The 17,679-nt window shown below is 39.2% G+C and overlaps 2 protein-coding genes and 2 long non-coding RNA genes across 4 annotated transcripts; 3 read left to right on the plus strand and 1 right to left on the minus strand.

The window, feature by feature from the left end:
- The first annotated feature begins 2,622 nt into the window (after positions 1-2,622).
- On the plus strand, positions 2,623-4,812 carry LOC115962291. The gene is made up of 2 exons (XR_004085376.1): positions 2,623-2,946; positions 4,556-4,812. It is a non-coding gene; the product is annotated as an uncharacterized LOC115962291 (long non-coding RNA).
- Positions 4,813-5,036: 224 nt separating this feature from the next.
- Positions 5,037-7,188, minus strand: LOC115962290. Its single transcript, XR_004085375.1, has 2 exons — positions 6,806-7,188; positions 5,037-5,653 (listed from the first exon to the last, which is right to left on the minus strand). It is a non-coding gene; the product is annotated as an uncharacterized LOC115962290 (long non-coding RNA).
- A 3,223-nt stretch (positions 7,189-10,411) lies between these two features.
- On the plus strand, positions 10,412-11,095 carry LOC115961278. The gene has a single exon (XM_031080283.1). It carries the CDS (start codon positions 10,412-10,414, stop codon positions 11,093-11,095), a length of 684 nt encoding a protein of 227 aa, XP_030936143.1.
- Positions 11,096-11,176: 81 nt separating this feature from the next.
- Positions 11,177-11,953, plus strand: LOC115961279. The gene has a single exon (XM_031080284.1). The coding sequence runs from the start codon at positions 11,177-11,179 to the stop codon at positions 11,951-11,953; it is 777 nt and encodes a 258-aa protein (XP_030936144.1).
- Positions 11,954-17,679: the final 5,726 nt, after the last annotated feature.

The following is a 17,679-nucleotide window of genomic DNA, read 5'->3' on the forward strand; positions in this document are numbered from 1 at the left end:
AAAAAACACTGTACCGTGACAGGTGTGGGCCCTCCAAATAGTGTGAAAAATAGTGAGTGATGAAAACTGAGTGATGAAGGCAAACGGATGTGAAAAATTGAGTGATGAGTGATGGAAATTGAGTGACGAAAATTCCTTACCCAAACAGGCCCTAAATCACTGGATCAGCTAAGGAAACAAATCACCAGTTAATAGGAAAACAGATTTTCAACGGTGGGAGTCTTATACAAAAGGAAAGTAAGCATTGGATTTCTCACCAAGGTTTTGAGAATCAAATTAATCTCGGTAGTATCTGAGGGTCAATTTTGCATGGTTAAGCCAAGCAGGAGGGTTAAGTTTGATCATTGACGTTGTACCCCAATGTGATGTGCTAGGCTACCTTTTTTTGCATAAGTGTTGAAAGTCATGCATGCCAAGGAAGCAGACGAGCAAGCCACAGGTACGTACAAAAAAAAAAAAAAAAAGAAAAAAAAAAGAAAAAGGGTTTCACACACGTAGGCCCAAAGCTTGATGGTCTAAAGTTGAAAGAAAGGAACAACGTAAGTTGTATTGCCATTTAGGACAAATCTATCTTGCAAACAAATCAAAGCTCACTTGAAAAAAAAAATTAAAATAAAAAATGTTAAAAAAAGAAATCAATCAAGAAGACGGTGGACTTCAATCCTCGTCTCATGCATCACAATCATGCACGAAGTCAAATCTTGAAGTGGGGCATTTGTAGACATCAAAATTTTATGATGTATTTACAACCGTTCGATTGTTTATGATAAAATATTTGTAATCAAATTAATCTCTAATTAATGACGTGGACGATCAGCAAATGAAATTAAGCCACGTGACAACATCAAATGAAGAAAGCCATATGACAACGTTAGAAGAAAAGACTTATATGAAAAATTCTTATTAAATGAAATATCAAATTAAATTCATATATAATTCAACTCTCAATAAATGTTGAGAGAAAATTCCAAATTAAATACCATTGAGTTACCTATAAATAGAGACTTCTCATATGAGAAAGAGGGGAGACTTAGAGAGAAAAATCCTACTGACACTGCCAAAATAAAGAGTCATCTCTAAGTCCAAAAAAGCACCCTTGCTCCCTCAAAATCAAGGCTCATTTCTACTTCTTCAAATCAAAGTAGAGATTTTCCTTCAATTAAGTTCGAGATCAAGCCAACGGCCCTCAACTTCAAATCAAAACTCAAGTACATCCAATCACACATCCAACTTGGAGACATCAAAGTATGATTCAAGATCAAGCTTCATAACCATTCGAATCGTAAAGTTACTTTGAGATCAAATCAGAGGAATTTTATTGTATTCTTTCATTGTAAAGAGTCATACAGAGGATTGTACTCATATATATACAAATTAATACAATTGATAATTTGTTACACTATTTCGTGATCGTGTGATTCTTCTTTTACGAAAATTGTGTGTACAGTATCGTTTAGCCCTCCACAAACGGACAAAAAAGAAGGACTTATGAAACCAAAAGTGCATTGTAGAGGCATTGCCTCTTTTATATAGTTAATAGATTTGTTTAGTGTTTATTTGCTTAAGTCAATAAAATTTGTGATAATAAGGTTGTGTTTGGCATTAGCTTAAAAAGCCAGTTTTTTTTACTATTTAGTATATTTTTGCTACTATTCATGAGTTCCATTGCATTTTTTGATACTATTTATAGGTCACATTATACTATTTTAGTTACTTTTTAATTTTATTTACAATACTTTTAGTAAAAGATTAACCTTTCTGCTCTTTTTATTGGAACTTACTAACATGTGCTCTTAGAGCATCCACATTAGTATGTGCAAAAATTTTTCCATTTTGCACATCTAAAACCTATTTTTTCTATTTTACACACCTATTTTTATAAAACATCAACATCAGTTTGTCTATTATACACATTTATTCAAATAAAATATTCATTTTTTTAACGCTGTGAATAGTAACCGTGAGAGGAGAGAGAAAGGAAAAGAGAGTGAGGTGAAGGGAGGAGAGAAAAAAAAGAATAAAAAAATCATTTACACGGTGAACAGTAACCGTGTATATATACACGGTTACTGTTTATTTGCAAAATCATTGTGCATATTTAGACATTTTTACAAAGACTGATGTGGGGGCTTTGGGATTAAAATGTGTAAAATTGAGCACTTTTTGTATTTTAGAAGACAATCCTTGAACTGGTGTGGTTGCTCTTAAGGTATATATTAGTAAACTATTTTAGAATATATTTTATGAAAAAATAAAAAAATAATTCATTGTTTTGATTTTTTTTTTAATTTTTCATAATTTTTTTTAAAAAAATAAATAATTAATGTGTGTCTTAAGAACATACATTAACTAAACAATTTTTTTCCCCTTTTTTTTTCTTTTTTTTATAATAAGAAGATAGGAATGGTATTGATCCGGTAAAAAACCGTATACAACAGTCCAAGAAAATATTTAGGACATGGGGGGATCAGCCATACGTCAGTTTGGTCATCATTTGAAAACAACTTTAAAGAAAAACACATCCTGACATTAGATTAGACTACACATGGATTGAGATCCCGTGCAATACCTAGGGTATTGCACTGGGTGCAATAGCTGTAATATCAGCCTTTGATTTAATCCAACAGTTGCAAAGAGTTGTCACGTCATCGATCCGTGTCTCACCATTTTTTTACTCCACTTTCTCACCCTTTCACTTCCCTTTCTCTTTCAGATTCACCGACTTTCAAAATTTTGCTCTCTTCCACCAAACCTTGCTGTACGTGGGACACCAGCGTCGATTCTCCATGACCATGGCTACAACTGGAAGCCTCCAAGGCTCACACGACCACCACCGGCGGTGCTTGCTGGCCTGACCTTCTCCTCTCTTTAGGTCTCTGTTTTTTCGCTCTCTCAAGTCCAGCCGTGGCCAAGCTTCTTGGTTGCACCGCGACACCACCATTTCTGGTAATGCTTCTCACCATATATACCACCATTGGTTTAAATATAACAATAATTCATTTTCATCATTTGGGTTTGGCAGTAACTCAATGTTCTAGTTTATTTTAATGTTGATTTTAGAAATACACAAAAGATGTTTGTGAAAATGTTTGATAGAAACTTTGAAGTAATGTTAAGCTCACTGATGATAAAAATAATTGGGGTTTTTGTCAATTTCTGTTGTTTTGGTATGTGAGTTTTTTTTCCCCTCTTGTTTGCTCACTAATTTTGGGTAAAAGGGATGAGATTTACTCTTCTAATAATGTGACTTCATTTGTGCATACTTGCTGGATATGTGCGCTTTAGTCTGGTCAAATATTACATGATAGGCTCTTACTTGTTACTTATGGATCAATGTCCCCTGGTATTTTTATAGTACCTTTTATATTCTCTACTTAGAAAAACATGATTATGTATAAACCATGGTGGTGCTTTTGTCTTGTTGCTGAAATTGTAGTGTTCAACCGTGGCTTCTGGTCATTTCTTAAGGTGTATTCTTCTTTATACACATCTACATGGCAATTAGTTCGTAATCAAAGACAATCAAGTTTATTTTCTTTTATAGAGTTCTATTATCTTTTATTGGTTTTTTTTTCTGTCTGAATTCCCCTTTTATTAGCTAGTATTTTTTTTGTTGGTAATGGTCACTTGCACAAATATTTTGTCTTTCATTCTTGTATTTGGGTTTCCTTTAGTTGCAGAGAAAATTTATAGATGACTAGCACCTTGTGCATGGTCAAATGTTAGACACTCTTTTACCTCTCAAGGATTCATTAGCTCATAAAAATTATTCAATGTTCATGTGTTTGAGATTTTGTCTATTTCTTCTGTATTGTGCAAAAGTGAGAGCAACAAGAACATTTCACTAATACCTCTGTCTTGTTATTGTTTCCTTTGTTTTCTTAATAATTTTTTCTGTTATTGATGTTTCATCTTTATATTGTACTAGGGGAAAGGAATTAGAGAAAACAATCAATGCTTTGGATTTTAGACTTTTCATGACTGCATAGCCTAGGAAATGAAATAAAAACTTCTTTCAGTTAGCTTATTGCTACATATATGACCATTTTTTTCTCTTGAACATGGAGTAGCATAGGTCAAAGAGTTTCTAGATAATTTGTGCAAAATGCACCCACAAAGAGATGGAAATCAAAATTTTGGTTTTTGTGTTAAAGGATTATCCAATGATTAAAATAAAGTTGTTGGCCACATTGTGATTTTTGCTTCCCTAGATTCTTACATATACACATGAACAACATGCTTGTTGAAATTCCATTTTGAGTACATGGGTGGAAGTAAAAGGGGCTCTCTGTCAAGAGTAGAACAACTAATCTCTTTAAGAATTGGAAATATTAATGCTAGCAGAACCTATGGAGGGCTGGGGGAAGTTGTAATTCCAAGATATGTTAAATATATGTAAAAGTTGAAAATAAATAAGTAATGCTTTTAAATTGGAACACTGAGTGCCAAAGAGGTTATATAGGCTTCTTTAAATTTAAAAGGTTTACTTTGCTTAATTTTATGCATGTGATGTGTGGCTTAGTTATAAACTTATAATTTCATTTGTAATGTACAGTCAAGAAGCAAGAGCCGCACCAACTATAACTTAATGAGCAAGTCATGCCATTTAAGGTTGTAGAAGAACTTGATCTTGAAGCTTACAAGACCTTCTTCTTCTTCTTTTCTTTTGTGGGATTTATGTATTATGAATATATGGTGATGGGAAGATTTGTTTCTTGTTAAAGTGTATATTTCAACAAAACTATTGTTATATGGCCTTGTGGTCAAAGTGTACATTCTAATAAAAAAAAATTCATTTTTAGAACAACTTAATTTCTTGTCTACTCTCTTGAATTAAATTTTGATTGTAAAATTGGCCAAGCATCCTTTGAAGACTCTTGATATGTATTCCTTGTTTTTAAAAGAATAAGAGTCATGTAAGCACTTTGATATAATTTGTGTTTTTGAGTTATTATCAATTTTAGTACTTGTTCGGTTGCTCCAAGCAAATTCATGCACAAAAAACAATTCCATTTAGTCTAGATAAAAATTCGAAATGCATTAAGAAAGCGTATAACATAAACAAAATTGTATACATTACATATATTTGTCAACACAAAATCAACTTAGCAGCACAAAATCAACTACAACATGAAGATGCAACAAATTGCTCAGTTATTCAATTCTGTAGCAACAACAGAAAGCAAAAACACAACACCAGCTACCCAGAACAAGTCCATTTCATACTTCTCAAGATATATGATGATAAATACAAGATGTCCTCATTATTGTTGACAAAGCTGTATATGGAGATAAATACAAGATGGCCAGTAAAGGCTAAATTTTTTTCTTGTTAACAAGAATCAAACCACAACACTTCTCTAATTGTATTAACTGCAGTTTGTAACCCCAAGAGAGAAAGCCTCTTATACAAATTAAATTTGCCATAACACTCCACTTATTCAGGAGTTGATATGCCAAAGTTGGTTTCCAAATTGTTTTGAAGAGTCTTCTTTTGCACGCACACCTCACCAAGCAAAAAACAATAGTCGGCTAGATCCTATAGAGATACATGCAGCTTTAAACCAATGGACATTCATGCTTCCAAATCATCAGGATTAGCATTCACAACAACTACCCTCCCAAGTATGGAATGAGATCCAATGAATGGTATCTACATGAAAACAAAGTTTATGAGAAAAAATTAAGATATTCAGGCTAACAGTTTAAGTAAACTAACAAGTAATAACAAGCAATAAGCTAACTGAAAGAAGTTTTTATTTCATTTCCTAGGCTATGCAGTCATGAAAAGTCTAAAATCCAAAGCATTGATTGTCTTCTCTAATTCCTTTCCCCTAGAACAATATAAAGATGAAACATCAATAACAGAAAAAATTATTAAGAAAACAAAGGAAACAATAATAAGACAGAGGTATTAGTGAAATGTTCTTGTTGCTCTCACTTTTGCACAATACAGAAGAAATAGACAAAATCTCAAACACATGAACATTGAATAATTTTTATGAGCTAATGAATCCTTGAGAGGTAAAAGAGTGTCTAACATTTGACCATGCATAAGGTGCTAGTCATCTATAAATTTTCTCTGCAACTAAAGGAAACCCAAATACAAGAATGTAAAGACAAAATATTTGTGCAAGTGACCATTACCAACAAAAAAAATACTAGCTAATAAAAGGGGAATTCAGCCAAAAAAAAAAAAAAAAAACCGATAAAAGAAAATAAACTTGATTGTCTTTGATTACGAACTAATTGCCATGTAGATGTGTATAAAGAAGAATACACCTTAAGAAATGACCAGAAGCCACAGTTGAACACTACAATTTCAGCAGCAAGACAAAAGCACCACCATGGTTTGTACATAATCATGTTTTTCTAAGTAGAGAATATAAAAGGTACTATAAAAATACCAAGGGAAATTGATCCATAAGTAACAAGTAAGAGCCTATCATGCAATATTTGACCAGACTAAAGCGCACATATCCAGCAAGTATGCACAAATGAAGTCACGTTATTAGAAGAGTAAATCTCATCCCTTTTCCCCAAAATCGGTGAGCAAACAAGAGGGGAAAAAAAACCCACATACCAAAACAGCAGAAATTGACAAAAAACCCCAATTATTTTTATCATCAGTTAGATTAACATTACTTCAAAGTTTCTATCAAACATTTTCACAAACATCTTTTGTGTATTTCTAAAATCAACATTAAAATAAACTAGAACATTGAGTTACTGCCAAACCCAAATGATGAAAATGAATTATTGTTATATTTAAACCAATGGTGGTATATATGGTGAGAAGCATTACCCAAAATGGTGGTGTCGCGGTGTAACCAAGAAGCTTGGCCACGGCTGGACTTGAGAGAGCGAAAAAACAGAGACCTAAAGAGAGGAGAAGGTCAGGCTAGCAAGCACCGCCGGTGGTGGTCGTGTGAGCCTTGGAGGCTTCCAGTTGTAGCCATGGTCATGGAGAATCGATGCTGGTGTCCCACGTACAGCAAGGTTTGGTGAAAGAGAGCAAAATTTTGAAAGTTGGTGAATCTGAAAGAGAAAGGGAAGTGAAAGGGCGAAAAAGTGGAGTAAAAAATTGGGGAGACACAGATCGATGACGTGGCAACTCTTTACAACCGTTGGATTAAATCAAAGGCTGAAATTACAGCTATTGCACCCCGTGCAATACCCTAGGTATTGCACGGGATCTCAATCCGACTACACATCAGCCTCGCAGCAGGTACGTTGGCTTATTCTACACGTTGAGTATTTTTTTTTTTCCAATTTAGATTGCATGGTCTCTTTTACACAGTCTTGGAATCTTAGATTTATGAGAGTTGAGTGTTTTTTTTTTTTTTTTGGGTGGTAAACTGGATGCAGAGTAAGAATCTTGTTTTGAGTACCTTTATTATGCGCTTTTTTATATATATTTAATTTTAGTGTTGTCTTATCAAAAAAAAAAATTTAGTGTTGTCAATAACCATGTTTGAGATTTCTTTTTGGGAAAAAAAAAAAAAAAAACAAAACCCATTACACAGTTACACTACTCAGTGTGACATTTTCTATGCATGTAGCAGAGCTGTGCTGACACAAATGGTGCCCTTATCGTTCATCAAAAAAAAAAAAAAAAAATGGTGCCCTTATCTACTCTTTTTGTTGAGTCTGTCTACTCAACCGACAAAATCATAGTTCAAAAGAATCAAAACTATGATCTTCTCTTCCCTTAAAGTATTTACAAGAAGGAAATCAAAAGTATTTTGGGGCAGATTGTTAATGAAAAAAAAAAAAAAAAAAGGTAAATAAGCGATAAATCTCTATGAAGACCAGTAAAAAGTTGTCAAGTCAGCCATTATGAAATCTTTTGGGTTTACAGCATTGCTCAATGAAGAAACAGTGAAGTGTCACCGATTCTGTAGGGCTCTATGGCATTGTGCCCTTATTATGTGAAATGGTCAAAGGATTGGTATTTGGTGCTGAGAAATTAAGCAAATTGTTGTCTCATACTCCTAATGCGTATGCCTCATATTCACCTCAATTTGAAATATGTAATACCTCTAATGCCCACACTTTGTAAATGGTTGTCAGGGTATATAATGGAATGTGCACGTTGAGAATGTGAAATCATTGCCCGAGCAATTATCATTACATGGCTCAACTTGCATCTTGCGTAATTTCCACTCCCTGTTTGTTTTAATTACAGAGCTGAGAATATTTTTTTTGAGTGTCTTTATCTTGTTCTTTTTTATTATTTGTTTATTGTTAGTGCTGTTGATGACCTTCCTTGAGATTTCTTTTTCCAAAAAAAACATAAAAATCCAAGCACTGGATTTGTAACCAGAAAACAACAAGCAGTACGATACAATTTTTTAAACAAACCTTGTCGTCTAGCCTAATTTGTCAAAAATGGATGAATTTGAGACGTAAGGATGGCAATAAGTGTAGGATAATTTATTGATCCCACCGACAAAATTTTAAAATTTCTAAATATATACGAGTGGATTTGGATTCAAAATTTTAAATTTGATAAGGTATGAGAAGTGTTCAATTAAGTATATTAAGGTAAACTACTGCACATCCTTGACACGATTGTCATTTCACAAGTATTTAACTGTTTGTGGGGTGTGAGTGGTAAGGGTTGAGGTTCAAATTTCCAAAAGAGAATTGCACAAAATATACACTTAGATTAGGCTGGTGCAGAATTTCTATTTTGAATTAAAAAAAAAACATATCTAGATAAGATTAATTGAAAAAATATTCACTCTTGAAAAAGAAACTATACACATGATGGTTCTAACTAATACAAATAAGGAAAAAGTTAACGGATACCCTAAGGACATTTTTTTGAGAATCATTTTATAAAAGATTTTATGCGAAAAGGAAAAAAACATTTTGACAACATTTTTTATTTCCCATAAAAATAGTATCAGGTTTATTAACAATTGCTATAAGAGCATTGGTTAACATGATCCTACAAAAAAACTTTAAAAAGCAATTAATAAATTTATTAATTATGTTGTTAATTGTTAATGAAATTCCAATTATATTCACTGTCACGTCAATTTGTGTGTGTGTGTGTGTGTGTGGGGGGGGGGGGGTTAGTAGATTTGATATTTCTCTTTTTTATCTAACATTGAGGGGCAATGGCCCCCCTAATTTTTTTTTTTTTAATATTAGTATATATATATATATATGCATTTGTATGGCATGGGTCCCTAGGTCCATTTGGGCCTTGAACTTTAACCCTACAATATGGCCCATGGTTCTTACCCCTTTGTCCGAAGCTGGGCCCCAGGCCTATTGAAGAAATGGGCCCGGACTCCATGCCACTAGGCTTAATCCAAAGCCCATTATGCAAGCAATTTTATACACGTAATGGTTCATAATCTGGGACTTGCCCAATTAGTCACATCTTGACTGGGAACGTGACTGCTCGAGGATGATATACCTCAGTTGCTCAATATTGCCTCGAGGAATATCGCTGCTGAGCATCCTCCTTGAGGTGGGAAGTAGTTCCAAAGCCACCATTCCCACTCCCAACTAAACACCCACTTAAAAGCAATGGAATTGGAACCCCTTGCCCACTAACGACCTAGGGTAATTATAACTCTTCCACTAATTTTAGGTTATAAATATGAGAAGCTAAGGAAGAAATGGGGGATGATTCAATAGGAAACTAAGAAAAGAGGGAGCGAGAGAAGTAACAAAAGAGCAGTAGTAGTGAGAGTAGAGGAATTCATAAGGAGAGGTTACTTTGTTGGGTCTCTGTACGAGGAACTACCTAAGGTAGGAAATCCAAAGCCCACACTACAAATAGATTGTGAGCCCAAGTGAGGGCTGGCCCACCAACCTCATTTTTGGTGCGCACAATTGGCGCCGTCTATGGGAATCTCTTACAAAACTATGGTTCGGCTGAGACTCACGCCCGGGAAATGTCTGTAAGATGTTCAGAGTGTTTCACTGAAAGTGGTTCAGTGGGATCTTCTCGAGGATCTACGTGGCGAGATTGAAGGCACAAACGACATGAAGATAGGGATCGTGAGCAAGAGCAAGAACGGTCCGGCATCGGAGAAGGGTTGTACCAAACACACCAGACAATGTCGGGTGCTTTAAGGCATGGGCAATTTGACAAGAGAGATGAGGAACTTGAGCGGTTACGCAGACTGGGGAGAGATTTGGAGTTGGAAGCAAGAGGTAGGCGCCGGGGAAGAGACCGAGACAATTGAAAAAGGGGATCCACTAGTGGGGGAGATCGTTATGTGACTGGGTCCAATCAGTCCGGTTCCCGTAGACACCGGGACCATTCACATTCACGGGAGTCCCGTCGACACCAAGACTGTTCGCATTCACGGGAATCCCGTCAACATCGGGACCGTTCACGTTCACGGGAGTACGCAGACAGGGATTCAGATTCCCCAGAAAAGTGATGGATGCTATGAGCCACGACTTACATAGAGCTGCTCGGTCACCGTTCTTAGACAGCATTGAACGGGCCCTAATGCCGAGCAGATTTATGCGCCTACCATTCAATTCCTATGATGGGAAAACGGACCCGGTAGAGCACGTCAGCCATTATATCCAGATGATGTCTCTGCATACTCACAATGACGTGCTAATGTGTAAGGTATTTCCTTCAAACTTCAGGCTCACTGCTTTGAGATGGTTTAATGGACTACGAAAGGGTTCCATTCACAATTTTGCCAAGTTAATCCAAGAATTCGGTGTCCGATTTGTAACCTGTAGTCGAGTACCGCAACCAGTAGACGCATTACTATCTATGAAAATGAGGGTTGGAGAAACCCTTCACAGTTATGCCAGTCGGTATTGGGAGCTTTATAATGAGATCGGTGGGGGAAATAAGAAGATTGCATTGAGCACCTTTAGAATGGGGCTACCCAAGAACTCTGAACTACGGGAGTCATTGACGAGGAAGCTTCCCAAGGATATGAGGCAACTGATGAGGCATATTGAGGAGTACAAATGCCTAGTGGATGACCGGCAGCAGAGTAAAGGTAAAGCCCCATTAGTAAGTCGTCCTTGGCCGGGTGGTTTTCAGCCAAGGTCCCAAAAGGATTTAAGGATACAAGAGCCGAAGGTACAACTGGGGTAGGTGAATGCAACGTTCAAGGAGTCGGTGCACAAGATCGTAGACTGGATCAAGAACAAGCCGTACTCCTAATGGCCGAACAAGATGGGGGGTGACCCGTCCTGGAGGAACCAAAACTTGTACTGTACCTATCACAAGGATAAAGGGTACACCACCGAGAAATGTCGGGTGTTAAAAGATCATCTAGAGCAGTTAGTGAAGGCGGGATATCTGAAAGAGTTTGTGATGGATTCAGGAAACCAAGGTACCGGGCAAGGTGCTCAACAAAGAGGAGACCCTCTCCCACCCCCCATTGAGAGTGATTGGAGTCATCCACGCTGCCCAGAGGGGTATCGTTGTGACCAAGAGAAAAGAAGTGTTGACTGTAGTACCCTAGAAGACTGGTCGGGCAAGCAACCCTCCGAAAAGAAGTTGAAGTTTGCTCGAGAGCCCATTGCTTTCAACGACGATGATTTAAAAGGAACTACTCAACCGCACGATGATGCGTTGGTGGTGATGGCCCGGATAAACGGTTTCATAATAAAAAGGGCGATGGTAGACCAGGGAAGTGGGGTCGACGTGATGTATCCGGATCTATTCAAAGGACTTGGACCAAAGAACGAGGACCTCTCGAAGTATGATACGCCTATGGTCGGATTTGATAGCAGGGTAGTGATCCCCCAGAGGAAAATTTCCCTTCCCGTAAATATGGAAGGTAAGGAAGTGGTAGTAGCATTTATAGTGGTTGCTTGGTTTTCTCCATATACAGCAATTCTGGGAAGGCCGTGGATTCATGCAATAGTGGCTGTACCATCCACCCTGCATGTGAAGGCTAAGTTCTGTACCAAGCAGGGCATTGCTGTAGTAAGGGGAAGCCAGTAAGTGGCTAGACAATGCTTAGTTGCTGCGGTTAATTGGAAGAATGAGCCAGTCGACCAGAAGGACTTATCTGAAGAGGTCCGTTTATAGCAATTACAGGAGCCCCGAGAAGGAAGAGGGGCTAGTTATGCTGAGGACTTGGTCAGAGTGAAGATATTACTAGATGTTGACAGGTATTTCCAGGTAAGGGCAAGTATGAAGGATGAGGACAGGGTAGAGATGCTATTGTTTCTTATACAGAATGTAGATGTGTTTACTTGGAGCCCATATGAGGTGCCCGGGGTGGATCCCGAATTCATAGTCCACAAGTTTAATATAGACTCATCATTCCCTCCCAAGAAGCAGAAGCCGAGGAGGTTGGCCAAGGAACACGTTGAGGCAATTAAGCTGGAGGTTAAGAGGTTAAAGAAGGCTAGGGCGATAAGGGAAATTTTTTTTCCGGAGTGACTAGCAAATACCATGGTGGTGAATAAAAAGAATGGAAAGTGAAGAGTTTGCGTAGATTTCACGGACTTGAACCGAGCTTGCCCAAAGGACTCGTTTCCTATGCCGAAGATCGATCATTTGGTGGATGCCACATATGGACACCCGAGGATGAGTTTCCTAGACACCTTTCAAGGCTATCACCAGATTGCCCTGGCCGCCGAAGATTGAGAAAAGACAACATTCATCTCCTCTGATGCCAACTACCATTGTACCGTGATACCCTTTGGGTTAAAAAATGCCGAGACCACATATCAACGGATGATGACTAGAATGTTTCGGGACATGATTGGGCGTATGATTGAGGTGTACATCGACGACATGGTGGTGGAAAGTAAACAAAAGGCACGGCATATAGAGGAACTTCGAGGGGTGTTTGAAGTACTGCAACAACACAAATTGTGCCTTAATGCAAATAAGTGTGCTTTTAGGGTGGGGGCTAGCAAGTTCCTAGGATATCTGATCACCAACTGGGGGATAGAAGTTAACCCTGATCAAATTGAAGCCGTGAAGCAGCTCAAGCCTCCGAACAATCCAAAAGAAGTGCAAGTGTTGACCGAAATGTTAACTGCCCTTAACCGAATCATTTCTAAGTTTGTCGATCAATGCCGTCCATTCTACCAACTTTTGAAGAAATGGAGGGAATTCCAGTGGAATGGAGAGTGTGAAAGAGCTTTCCAAGACTTAAAGGAGTATTTGATGCAGGCACCCATGTTAATAGCCCCAGAACCTGAGGAACACTTATTCATGTACCTTTCAGTGCCTGATCACGCCGTGAGTGTTGTGCTTTTAAGGGATCAAGAAGTGCAGCAACCCGTATATTACATCAGCAAGACCCTAGTTGACGCGGAGACAAGGTACTTGCCCCTAAAGAAGCTGGTGCTGGTACTAGTGCATACTACCAGGAAGCTGTCTCACTATTTTCAAGCCCACACCATATATGTATTGACCGAATACCCTTTACAGTCACTATTGAAAAGATCTGATTTCAAGTGCCGGATAGCTAAATGGGGAACCCGGCTCGAATCCTTTGATATAAGGTATAGGCTAAGAAGTTCGGTGAAGGGCTAGGTTTTGGCTGATTTCGTGGTAGAGTTTTCTCCTAAAAACAAAATGGAAGTAATCTGTCACGCGGACTGTCGCCCGTGGAAAGTGTTTGTGGACAGTGCATCAAATGCAATGGGGATTGGAGCCAGGATTGTAATCATTACTCCGGAAGGAATAAGGTTGGAACATTCTTTCAGGCTGGGATTATGGGCCTCTAATAATGAAACTGAGTACGAAGCCTTACTTGCTGGATTAAGAACCGTTTTGGGTATGGGTGCACGGGATGTTAAGATTTACTCAAATTCTCGACTGGTGGTTAGTCAGGTGCAAGGCAATTTTGAAGCCTAGGATTCTCGAATGAAAGAATACTTGTAGGTGGTAAAGCAGGTCATGAGTAAGTTTCTTTGGGCAAAGGTGGCCTAAGTGGCCTGATGGCAGAATAGACATGTTGACTCTCTAGCCACGTTGGCATCATCAATGACGAAGGATATGCCTCGCTTAATCAAGGTGGAGCTTCTAGTGGAATCGAGTATTAGTGTCGCAGTAGGTGTTGCAGTGATTTCAATGTTTGGGCCATGCTGGATGGACCCAATCATCGACTTTTTAGCCGAGGATCGAGTCCTAGATGATGAGAAGGAAGCCGATAAGGTGTGCCAAGCAGCAGCTCGATATTGGTTGTTGGCGGATCGTACTTTGTACCAGAGGTTTTTGGGGGGGCCGTACCTTTTATGTTTACACCTTGAGAAAGTCAATGAACTCTTGGCTAAGCTATATGATGGGGTGTGTGGCAGTCATGTAGGGGGACGCTCATTGGCACACCGAGCAATGACTGAGAGATTTTAATGGCCGCAAATGCTAAAGGATGTCGCCGAGTATGTACGAAAGTGTGAACAGTGCCAAAAACATGCCTCTTTGATCCACCAACCAGCAGGCCATCTGAATCCGGTCAATAGCCCCTGGCCCTTTGCACAGTAGGGGCTGGGTATTCTTGGCCCATTTCCTTAGGCCACAGGTAATCGAAGGTTTATTTTGGTAGTTGTTGACTACTTTACCAAGTTAGCGAAGGCAGTGGCGTTAGCTAATATTCGGGACATGGACATTAAAAAATTTATGTAGAAGAATATAGTCACGAGATTTGGGGTATCGGACTCTCTTATATCTGATAATGGATTGCAATTCGATAGTAGAGCCTTTCGTGAGTTTTGCAGTGATCTCGACATCAAGAATAGGTACTCCACCCCTGCGTATCCTCAGAGCAACGGCCAAGCTAAAGCCACTAACAAGGCAATTGTGAATGGATTGAAGAAAAGGTTAGATGGTGCAAAGGGTAGGTGGGCCAAGGAGCTACCCAACGTTTTGTGGGCGTACCAAACAACTCCCAGGAGGTCTATAAGAGAGACTCCGTTCTCCCTAACATACGGGGCAGAAGCTGTAATACCGGCCGAGGTAAACCTTTTGTAATGCATGAGTTACGGAATTTGCCCCCGCCAAGAATGATGGATTGATGGTGGAGCATTCAGATTTACTGGAAGAGTACCGAGAAGCGGTGACTATACAACTAGCCAAGTATCAACAAAAGCTTGCCCAGCGTTATAACCGAGATGTAAAGACAAGGGAATTTGGTGTTAGGGACCTAGTGTTACGGAAAGCAGTAGAGAATATGCGAGATACGAATGCTGGAAAGTTGGCCCCGACCTAAGAAGGGCCTTACAGGGTTACCACCATCGCTGGCGCAAAAGCATACTACTTAGAGGATCTGGACAAGAGATCACTTCCCCGGCCATGGAATGCCCACAATCTAAGGAAGTTCTACCAGTAATCATCCCTGCACGGGGGTACAAATTGAATGTAATCTCATATGTACGTTCTATTAATTAATATAAAGGTAATGTTTATCCATGCAGGTGTATTTAAGTCTCTCATTGTTAATTCATTAACCCCGGCCAACAAATGCGAGGAAAGTTAGGAGAACTAAGGAAAATCATTCTACTCTAAGGACGAAAGCCTATCCCCAGTTCGATTTTCATCGCCGGACAGGTGGAAGCCTTACGTTAAATTATCTAAGGACTAAAGCCTGTTCCCAGTTCGATTTTCATTGCTGGGCAGGTGGAAACCTTACGTTAAATTATCTAAGGACAGAAATCTGTCCCCGATTTAATTTTCATCGCCGAGCAAGTAGAAACTTTACGTTAAATTATTTAAGGATAGAAACCTGCCCCCGATTCGATTTTCATCACTGGGCAGGTGAAAACCTTGCGCTAAGTGTTCCTAACAATTTTCTTACAATTAAAGTTCCACACAATGTAAGATTCCGTGCCCGGTGAACGTTGTACTCGGTTCGGCTTAATCATCCAGCCTTCATTTCTCCTAAATTGGGTAAAGCATAGCAATTACAAATTGTAAGGAGTTATTCTTCTAACAAGGGAAATTTCTTTAGGCCTATCCCGGCCACTATATATGTACAGATATACCCGTTCCTATGTAAAGTTGAGGGCACACTATGATTGAGCTGTCCGGCTAGTCGGAATAATGAATAAGAAATAAATAAAAATAATCACAGTCAAATGTGTTAAAAAAGATAGCCTAGCAGTGATAAAACAATCATTCATAGGATGCTCGGTCTCCAAAGCCGAGTAATAAAGTAATTAAAGCAAAAAGCAATTAGAATTGAACAAGTGTTTAGTTACCACAGCCCGGTAACTCTAGGAAAATAAAACTTAAGAACAGAAAAGTAAAACTTAGAAAAACAGAAGTTAAATTAGTGTTCGATCACCACATCCCATTGACTAGGCAAACCAAATACGTAAAAGGAAAATAAATGCAAAAAGAAGAAGAAGAAGTGATGTATATAGAAACTAGTTAAAAACTTAAGCAGCAGGGTCGATAGGAAAGGAGTAGGCTACATCATCGGCGTGTTGGTCTTGGACATCTTCGGCAGACGGTTGCTGGGCTTCTTCATTCTTAGGGGCATTGAGGTTGCTGGTGACCTTGAGATCTACGGTCTCCACATGGGTGTCAATTGTTTGCTCCAGCTCCCTCATGCTGGGGGTATTTTCCTCATCCGCAGCGTCAGCCTGGCTCTAAATAGGAGGAGCAATAGTCGGGCGTGGGATTTGATTCGGGTTCCTCAGTGGGGAATTCTCGGGCACTCCCAATGCCAAAAAGGCATCCAACCACCCCTCCTTGAACCCCTAGACCTGGGCTTGGTGGACAACAGGTTTCACGGAGTTCTCGGCATCCGCGAAGCCTTCATTGTATCACTTGTCCTCACAGGCCTCAAGGGTTGCCTTCAGATCGGCCACTTCATCAACATGTGCCAGGTTCAAGCTTTCCGCATGCGCCAACTTTAGCTCTGTTTCCCCTAGCTTGGCCTCCATATCAGCTAGTTTCCTCTCAGCCAGCAACTGGGCCTTATTCTCGGTGACCTCAGCAACTTTGCCCTTGTCCCGAGCTATGCATTAGCAACATCCTTCAACACCTTTTCCAGTTCAAGCTTTTCATTAAACTTTTTCATCCTTTCACCTAGGACGTGAGTTATCTGTGCGGTTTGGTAACACCACAACAACAAACTTGGGGATATATATATATATATAATAAAAAAATAAAATAAAAAAAGAGAAAAAAAGGGAAGAAAATCATTCGTGCAACAAAGTAAATGAGAAAAAGAATAAGAAGAAATTATCGCGATTGTGTGCCATTGCAGCTGTTGCACAATAGAAGCAGGCAAGGGCTTGCCACCAAGTGTGAAAGTGGGCTGCTAATTGGGCGTGGCCCGTGATGAAGAGGCCACTTCAGCGCCGCCTTGGATAGTGGGCTGGGGACCACTCATTGATTCCCGAATTGTGACCCCACCCGAAGGCCGGGGGGGAGTTTTTGCAGGTACATCACTTGAGACCCTAAGTGGTTGGTCCTCTACATGCTATTTCTTTTTCTGATGTCCAGTCGGGGGAGGGGGAGGAGTACGGTCCTTGGCCTGAGTTTGTTGGGACAAAGCTAATGGTTGGGTGCCAAACAAAAACCGGTCAACAGTCAACTTCTTCTTAGTCACCATTTCTGCCTCTTGTTCACCCTCGGCTACTTCCTGCTTGGCTGCTTGGGCTTGACCTTCGTTCCCTTCAACGGGAATGTGCTGTTTTTGACTTTGAGAAACTCGTTCAGCAGACTCGTCTCGCACTGGGGCTCGGTCTACCGTAGTAGTG

This window comes from Quercus lobata, chromosome 9 (genome assembly GCF_001633185.2).
Source record: "Quercus lobata isolate SW786 chromosome 9, ValleyOak3.0 Primary Assembly, whole genome shotgun sequence".
Lineage (NCBI taxonomy): Eukaryota > Viridiplantae > Streptophyta > Magnoliopsida > Fagales > Fagaceae > Quercus > Quercus lobata.